General features: G+C 38.7%; 1 protein-coding gene across 1 annotated transcript; it reads left to right on the top strand.

Annotated features, from left to right (window-relative positions):
* The first annotated feature begins 3,453 nt into the window (after positions 1–3,453).
* LOC149249797 (pentatricopeptide repeat-containing protein At1g71210, mitochondrial-like) lies at positions 3,454–5,951 on the top strand. Its single transcript, XM_089453478.1, is given in 3 exon segments — positions 3,454–4,744; positions 4,779–5,491; positions 5,494–5,951. Coding segments are annotated over 3 exon segments (2,370 nt in total). The 5' UTR covers positions 3,454–3,545.
* Positions 5,952–10,061: the final 4,110 nt, after the last annotated feature.

Raw genomic sequence — 10,061 nt, forward strand, 5'->3', positions numbered from 1 at the left:
ACTTGAGTTTACCTTCATGATCCATGTTCTGAAAGTTCAATGTTGTACAACTACCATTGGCACTTTAAAATAAATACATACCACTCCTTTCTAGTGGATACCTAATGGTACACACTATCTAGAGATAAATAAATAAATAAAAAGATGCTAACTACATAGAATGTAATCAATAGTGCATCAAAACCTCTCATGGATTCGTTTGAAAAGTCCTAAAAACGCCCCTTGCAAGCTTGAAATGCTCAAACAAATTCATGAAGGTTTTGCCTCTCACTTAATCGTTGAAAGTGAAACAATTAGCCAGTAGCTTTTATAAACAATTCCTCTCTGGCAATATATCCTTCCCACCTATACACCTCTTAACTGGAGCTTCTTTGGTTTTAGACATTGAATTGATCTGACCATATTACTATTCTTCAACCAGAAAGACTCATCTGTATGTGCCATCGGATTTAATTTCTCCACACTTCAACTATTTCCTCGATTATCTTTGGGTTCTTCAAGAGTTTTGGATTCTCTGCAATCCAGTTAAGAACAATCTTAACTTTTTCATGGGTTTAAAAACTGAATAGATATAGGCAAGTATATGCTTCAATTCCAAGGTACTGGAAGAATCTTTTTCCAACAGTGGCAGTTTTACCAATAACTATACTTGTGCCATAATCAAGCAAAATTCCCTATGCAACATGAACAACTGGATGAATATCTATCATAAAGACCTTCCTTTTGCAATTTTAACTGTCAGGACCAACATTTGTTGCTATTGACCTCATAATGCATGTACAACCTATAACATATAAGAACAATTCATCAAAGTTCTTCAGGTTGCCTAAACAGAGTTTAATGATCCCAAAGGTATTGGACCACTTGCCAAGCTATTTAATAACAATAGAGATGCAGAAATCCTCTTTCAACGGTAGTGGTCATCACTCAGCCGTAGCTTTTCAAAAACGACTTGAGAAGCCAGCTTATTCCTGTTCCTGAAAAACTCAATCTGAACTGCAAAACTGGATGCCAGGAGAAAACAATTCTTAAAACCTTATACCTTTCTGTGTGTACAAACCCTAGATGCCGATAGCCTGCAAAAAAAAATCAGTCTCTCTGCCTTCTTCAGCTGCTAAAGCAACTACAACTTTCTTCACTCCTTGAACCTTTTCCCAAAATGCAGCCCTTGACTTAAATCTTGAAACTGTGTCTGTCATAGAGCTGTCATAGAGCAGATAACAACATGCAAATCGCCTGACACGAGGACCCAATATCTCATTGAATTTTGTATCCCACTCTTGCACAGGCTGCTCAAGGTTCAACGGATGCAACCGATCCGAAATATGTTCAAGAAGATTGAATAATCAATGCGATCCGAAATATGTTCAAGGTTAATTAATCTAGTTAAAAATCAATTTAAATAACACAAATTAAAATTTCCCAAAACACAACTCCGAAAATAACCAATAACCAATGGGCCACAAATACACGTACACGGTGCTATATAGGATTGGATTTGAACAGACCAGGTTAAATTTGAGCAGACCATTAATTCAACAACCAGACATATACGGCTGGGTGCATTTATGCTCTATAAGCAAACTAGTCATTTCGAATCCATACCAAGAATCAAGAAAAATCTTGTTTACAATTGAATAATTAAATTATTATTTATTAAATAATTAAATAATTATCAATAACTTTAGGTGTCGAGGGCGGCTTCCTGCTCATTTTATTCGTATGCCTCTTTGCAACCTGGAAAAGGTTGAAGTCTACGATATTTGGACGGCCATGCGAAGGTACAGCATATGATGATATCTACAGTTTAGATAAAATGAGATATCCTGGTTCTTATGAATTATTTAATTTGATTTTTTTTTTCTTTTTTTCAATTCCACGAATTACTCCCCATATTACCTACTGTAAAGAAAGGAGGAGCCGTAAGAGGTGGGAATCTCAGGTATGGTTTTGAAGAGGAAATCATTTCAATGGAATGAACGACCATAACGAATGTCAGCTCAATCGGAAGGGGAATATGCGGAAGCTTTACAAAATTATTATGAAGCTATGCGACTGGAAACTGATCCTTATGATCGAAGTTATATACTATATACTATAGGTCTTGTGCATACAAGTAATGGGGAACATACGAAGGCTTTGGAATATTATTTCCAAGCATTAGAATGGAACCCATCCTTACCATTCCATTATAAGACCATTTAGTGGCTGAGAAAGGTATGTACTCTTCAAGGTCCATCAACTACAAATGATTTATCATCTAGCTTCTTGCCTAAAGAAATAGATGAAAAATCTAATGGAAGAAAAGACCCATTTGAACTTGAAGTTGTTGCAGGTTTGAACTCATAAGGGCCATCTTTTACACCCCAGACCTGAGTTCCTTCATCATCATAGGCTCTGTTCCCAGCAGTGGACTTCTCCATTTTTGTAAATCGTAAGATCTGATGTGCAATGAGTTGCACCATTCTGCTAGTAATTAAAAAGGTGAAAAATAAATTAAATGTCTGGCCATAAAAACAAGATACAATCCAGAGAGCAAGAGTTCACATATACTTTCATGCATTTAGTCAATAAAATTAAACTTGATTGATATTCCTGGAGGTCTTCGATCTGTAAAAGCAGTTGATTTATTTTATTGTCCTTCTTAGCTGTAATGCTAGAAATCATTTTGTTGATGCCTCGTGTAGTTGTGCACACTCCTGTTTCAGGCACTTTTCAAGTTTTTGAAGCTAATCCTGATGCCGTGGGTGTAGAAGATTAGTTTGTTGTTGATATTCCTTTTCACTGAGAGATTCTTGTTGTTGTAGTTTAGCTTCAAGAGAATCAAATTTCTCTTTTTGCTTTTGATGGTATCTAAATCTTTAATAGACCATCTATTTGCATGCGCATAGGCACCAATCGAGTCTGCTATTTTCATCAGCGAATTCTTCTTGATTTAGTTTTGAAACATCCCAAATCATTACTTGTTTTGTTGGGGATTCTTGTTATAAATTTGATTTTTAATTAACTCTATTTAATTTTCTTTCAAACTTCAAAATCGTAAATAATAAAGCGAATAACTAAGTATTGAAAATGAATTTTCAGATCTCAACCGTAGAGTTTAACCTTTCTTAATAAGAAGACTGTGTTATTTAGATTTAATGATAACAGTTGTTCGAACAGGAGTAAACCAGAAGTAGAGTTAGGAGATTATGTTGAGATTTTTTTTTTTTTAATAAATAGAAGATTCCAGTTAAGCTATTATAGGAAAATTAGATGTGCAATTATGAAATAACGGAAGTGCGCGGAATTATGATGCTCAGTGCTGAAAACACTGATAGTGATGAGGATATCTTGGAATTGTTATGGGTTAAAATATGGATTCATTCGGGATTGCCTCTTTTCCTTCAGCGTGGGACAGAGAACATTGATGATCTGTTGCAGCGGTCATATAAAGTAACGGAAATGCGCAGACAGCAATTGAGCTATTGTTCATTGATTTTACATTTTCAGGGTTTGGATTTTAGTATTAGCGTTCGGTGTATAGGGTTTAAGAATGAACAACGATGCTGAGAAGATGCATCCGAATTTTCAATGGAAGAAAGAGAAATTACCGCCATAACACAGAAGGGATCAAAATTTCAGGACTTCAATGGCAGGCTCTGCTTAAACACCGCACAACTTCTGTTGATAACATTGCAGCTGCAAGTAATGTGGGGATTAGAGACATTGCTTCACTCTTCCAGCATTGGCATCCACACCCAGAGATCGGGCAGAGATGCGAAGAGATGGAGAATGCTATCGAAAATATCCATGAGGTGCTCTCGCAGAGCAGAGAAAGGGAGGGTTTTAATATAGAAAATGCACTCACTCAGCTCAATCTCAGATTGACAGAAGAATGTGTTGTCAAGGTTTTGAAGCAGCACAAAGATGATTTGTTGTTAGGGTTGAGGTTTTTTGATTGGGCCTTGAGATATCGACACACTGGAGCTGCCTATTACACGATATTAAAAATGCTCTCCGAAGCCAAAATGACGAGGGTGATATTGGATTGGCTGGATTCGTTCCAGAAGCAGAGAAGAGTGCGCGGTGAGCGGTACTATAAAATATTAATCACGGGCTACGCTTTTGCTGGGGAGTCCGATCTTGCTCTGCAGATGTTTTCGCGAATGAGGTTTCAGGGATTGGATTTAGATAAGATTTCATACAATGCCTTGTTGAATGGATTGGTGGAGCAGAACTGCTTCGATGTTGTCGAGATAATTTACAAACAGATTTGCCGTGGGCGCCTTAGGAATGCATCTAGTGATTGCACAATGATCACTAGTCTCTGCAAGCAGGGGAAATTAAAGGAGGCCAAACGATTGTTCGACGACCTCAGGCATAATGGTTGTACTGTGAATGAAGCTGCAATTGTTGTACTTATCAGTGCATTTTGCAAAGGCAAGAGGACCGATGAAGCCCGCAGACTGATTGAGGAAATCAGGAAAGAGGGGCATGTCTCGATGCCTAAAGTGCATGATGCATGGATCAAGGCTCTTGTAGAGGGAAGGAGAGTGGATGAGGCACTGAAATACTTTGAGGAGACAACTCCACGAGGTTTTATTCCTGGATGGTCTTGCTACAATGCTTTGCTAAGTGGACTTTTGGGGGCAAAGAGACTTGACAAGGCCTACAATTTACTGATTGAGATGAAAAACAAGCATGTTTTCCCTGACAGTAATACCATGAATGCACTGGTTTGTGTTTTTTTTTAGGGAGGTTTGTTACTTATTGCACTTGATTTTTTTCAATAGAAGATCAAAATTTGGCTTTTCCCCAGATAATCTGGCTTATAACCATCTAATCAATGCCCTCTGTAGAGCCAGCAAATTGGACACTGCCTGTCGAGTTCTAGATGACGAGATAGCATCGGGATTTACCCCTTGGAAACGAACATATTTCACCCTTGTGAAAACTTTGCACAAAGCTGGGAAATTGGATGAAATGCAGGACATTATTGACAAAGGGATTAAAGGAAAGGATGTCCCAAGCAATTCCACCTGCACCACATTCATTTCTGCTCTCTGCAAGGCTGGTAGAGTAGATGACAGATATTTGGTGCCGAGAAAACTAAGAAGAGCAAATGTAGTTCTGAACAAGGATACTTATTCTGGTTTAATAAAAGGCTTTTGTTTGGCAAAAAGGGCGGGGATAGCTTCAAAATTGCTGCTTGAAATGCAAGAGTACGGCCATTGTCCAAGTCGCTATTTGTTCAGAATGGTGATTAAAGTTGTGTGTGAATTAGACTACTCAGATCAAGTTCTTCAGTTGTTAGATATGCATGTGCCAGGTCACCCCCCTAATGCCAAAATCTCTAATGTCTTTATAAATGGGCTTTGTAATGCAGGCCACCCTGACATTGCTAGGCAAGTTTATGACAAGATGCATGAGAATGGGTGTTTGTCCATCTCTAATACCCATATTAGCTTGTTACATGGTTACTTGAAGTGTAAGGAATTGGTTGATGCGTTGAACTTTTTGAAGCCCTCTCAAGGAATTATTCTCCGTCCAGTAGATTGTACAGTGTTTTAATAAGTGGCCTTTGTAAGGTAGGGAAAGTGGATCTGGCACTTACATTCTTTGAAGAGATGACTGCTAAAGCATTGATTCCTCGTCTGGAGTGCTGTGAGGAACTTATTTGCGTTTTATGTAAACTGGGCATGTTTAATACAGCACTAAAGATCTTTATTGACATGAATGCAAAAGGTCGCCGCTCTTCTGCCTACATTTATAATATTCTCTTGATGCATAGTTTTAAGCTGCAGCAAGCCAACCAAGCTAGAGTGCTTTTTCAATTGCTGCACAAACAAGGATTTCATCCTATTGTGGGCACTACATACCGCTGCAACCAGGGAATAAGCAGCACAGAGTGTGTAATAAATGTCATCCTGCCACTTCTGGAATTCATCAACTTCATCCCACCAATCTGAGGCCGCCTCTAACTTTATTATACCCTCATGCCAAAACCTATGCCAGAATAACACATCCCTTCCCATGGTTCTAAATCCAAAAAAAAAACCTACGTAAGTTACCTAACAACTATAGACTTATTCGGAAACTCTGAAGGCTCGAAAGCACTTGAGACCTAGATTTCTGAGGTTATTGGCTTGATGTCTCTATTTCTGATCTGTGACATAAATCCACTCCATTTCTGTTCATGAATTTGGATCATAATACAATATAGAGCTCTTAAAAATGTTCCTAAATTGCCAATTTTTTTTTTTTTTTGAAACTTGAGTAAATTGATTTTAGAGAAATACCCACATAGCAAACAAAACTAGCTATGCATGTATGGGCTCATAGGCCTCAAGGGTTCAACTTGTGCTCTGATACCAAGTGTGAGGACCTAATCCAGACTATATACATTTTTTTTTTTTTTTAAACAGCAAATACATCCAGAAAAGAAACGCATTGAAATTCAAATTTATTTAGCACACACATTCCTGCCACTCATTTCAGGAAACATATCATAACATTTTCATACTTTTAACTAAGATCAATAGTAATGAAATACATATGTACCGTTCACCAGAAGGCGAGACTCCACTTGCTCTGCTGTTGCTGGTATTCCCTTGTAGCCGGTCACCTTCGCGAGTGAATGATGACGCACTTGATCTGAATGCGAAGACCCACCGGTTAACCTCCCAGCCTACTCCTTGCGTACTCTTCTTCCCCACGGACCCCCGAGCTGCAATGGGGTTGTACAATGGAGGAAAGCACTAGCTGGTAGAGGAGAGCACACCTTGGCTCAAGAGTCCCCTCTCTAAAATCCTCTACCTCACCAAACTCACTATAGCTTCGTAATCGCTGCTCTGACATCATCTCATCCATCCAACAATAGGGTTCCCAAAAGTCCCTTCTCCCATGGCTTGCCCCTTCTTTTATAGGAGTCCTCATAGGTGGCACTTGTCATGTCATGCATAATTAATTATTATTTTTATAATTCAATAGCTTGATTATTCACCCACCCATGTGTCATTCTCATATCAAGGGTCTCCCAAAATTATTTACTTAAATTTTTATTTAAAACTAATATTTTCCTCACCTCAACAAGATTCCTATTTCTTCTCCTAGTTGTCTCTTTATTCCCCCCTTTTATTCCTTAAATTGTGTTCATTACTTGAATTCAATTAATGAGTCAAGATTTTATCCCCAATCTACTCCCTAATTTAACTCAGGTTATCTCCTAGATGGATATTCTTATGTTGGTTGTTGACACATGGAGCTTCTCTACATTTCTCTAAATTTAATTTATTATTCTCATTTTAATTCACCTTCCCCTTTTCTTAATTAGGTTTAAGTTAGTTTAGGATTAATCTTTATCCTTACCATTATGTTTGTCTTTCCCCTTTTTCCTAATTAAACCATATAATCTTCCTAGTATTTTCCAAAATGGGAAGGGTAGAGTTTTTAAGGTACTCTATTTTAATTCTTCCTATGATCCTCCTTATTCCAAGTTTTATTTTTGATTTAATTACATTGGTTTCTAATCATCATTTACCCTTGATGTAAATTTAACTAGTTTTTCATTCCTTGCTTATATTTATTTATTATTATTTATTTTTTGATGATTCCAAGGATGCCAAGTTTGGTTGTGCCCTTCAAGAACTTCCCTAGAAGTTCCAAGGGTGCCACACCTAATAGCTTATTTGTGATGTCAAGGATGCCAGTTTGGTTGTGCCCTTCAAGAACTTCCCTAGAAGCTCCAAGGGTGCCACACCTAATAGTTTATTTGTGATGTCAAGGGTGCCAGTTTGGTTGTGCCCTTCAAGAACTTCCCTAGAAGTTCCAAGGGTGCCACACCTAATAGTTTATTTGTGATGCCAAGGGTGCCAAGTTGGTCGTGCCCTTCAAGAAATTCCCCTGAAGTTCCAAGGGTGCCACACCACTTGCCCTTCAAGCATCCAGTGATTACGAGGGGAAAGTATAATGCAACGTCATAGACCACTATCATCTCTTATGTTGCCTGCTATAGTGAGACTAATGGTGTCGGGGATCAAGGAATCCGCCTTGATGCGCGCCCCCCGGTAAAGTCCTTATGAGCGAACCAACTTTGGAACCTGCCCTCATGGCATCGTGATCTTCAAGGCGAAGGTGTTTCAACCCTTCCAGCCCAAGTCACGGCGGGAGTGCTAATGGGTGAGATCAGGGACTCTGTCCCACCCCTCCCATGTAGTTCCATCCACTTGTACAACCCCATCACCCATATGTGAGTCATTCGGTCAAGCAACTAATCTGTGCCTGCAACCATTAATATATCATCAGAATATAGTTAAACATATATGGAAGATTCCAAGATCGACTTAGACTTTCAAAGATAAAGTAATATAAATTTTCATCAAACCAGGTGTCATCGACATGTCATATGCGAGTGCCTCTGATGGTTTCCTGCCATACTCAATAATCATCAGTAACAAGGTTTCTCAATGTTAGTCAATTATCATAACAGCATCATTAACAATTCCTGGTCATTCACATCATTGTCCATTGTAAGTCTGAACTAAAGTAAGTAGGTAACATAGGGGACACATCCCTCATGGCTATCATCAATAATCATCAATGGAAACATACATATTCATTAAGCTAGTCAACATCGTAACATCGTAGAAATATACCTATCCATAAAATTTATCCTCATTATGCTTTTAGTAGAGCGCATACATATTCTTTACTACCCTCATCATAATTTCAAATAGAGACCAACTTAACTATTTAATATTGCAATCATCAGAATACTAATAGATAAGATACATAACCATTCATGCTACCATAATATCAATGGAAAGCATTCATAAACATCACAACCATGGATGTCTCAATCGCTAATAATAGTGTCATGGGTCTAGATCCTCAATCTGAGGTCCTCGAAGAATAGAGTGTCTAAGATAATGTCGTATTAGGGTCAGGAAACTAGAGTGGGCACTACAAAAGGCACCTGCTTCTGAGAAATCAGAGATGACCCCCCTGTTCACAGATACTACTTGTAATTGAGATGCAGGGACATCCACATGGGAGACTATGTATCAGCTATTAGAGGGAGAACAACCAAGAATTTTGGAAACAACAGTTACAGTGGATGGACGCGTTTCTTCTGATGCTACTCTGACTGAGCTTGCATGCTCATTCTTGCACCGCATTGCTGCAAGACCAAAGATACTTCCTTATACCGACATGGTTAAGTGGATCATAGATGATGCGGACATATCAGACAGAGAATTCAAGACGGCAAGCCAAGAATTCATAGGGTCGTTTACTCCAGACAACCTGAGACTCATGTACCATCTACCAGAGCCGCAGGCCATCTACAACAGGCAGTTTGTCGAGAAGTTCACCAAGGAAAATGAAGACTTGGAAGAATGCATGAAGAATTGGTCAAACAATGAAGAAAGACTCAAGAAAGATAAGAACGATATGTACACCACCAGTTCTCTCAGTTCCCCTTTCTGTTTTTCTGCCACTATGTTATGTAGATTGTTTGGTAAACCAGACAACACCAAATTCTCGTCAGAATGGTTACCCCTAATAGATGCAGCCGTCAACGCTACAATAATGAATTGGGCTCAAATCCTGTCTGATAACTTAGCTACGACGATTTTAGAGTACAGAAGAAAAATGAGTATTGCTTCGAGGGTTTACCCTCCATTTTTCATGAGCGCCTATGTTTTGGATGCTGTTTGTTTTGGTTCCACGTTTCTTCTTATGGGATGGAAGTGGACTACTCAAAATCCACTTCCTATTCAAATATATCACAAAGTCATTTGGGATTCTAATTTCGTAACACACTTCTTCAAGATTTGTCACGGGGTTATGCTTCTTATTCACAAAAGTATTTACAACCGAGATGCCCCTAGGTTCTCCCAAGAAGCCGAAGTAGATATTCTCCCCGTAGCCAAATGGTTTGGGGAAGAATTATCCACATATATCAGAGTGTTCAGCAGTATTTCCTCGCCCCATGTTCTACCTTTCTATGTCCCGGACAAACTGATGGCTAGAGAGATAGTCTATCAGACATGCAGCGAAGGATGGATGAGTAAGATATT

This window comes from Pinus tabuliformis, chromosome 7 (assembly GCF_031772625.1).
Source record: "Pinus tabuliformis cultivar Carrire ecotype Pingquan chromosome 7, CPIR1, whole genome shotgun sequence".
NCBI lineage: Eukaryota > Viridiplantae > Streptophyta > Pinopsida > Pinales > Pinaceae > Pinus > Pinus tabuliformis.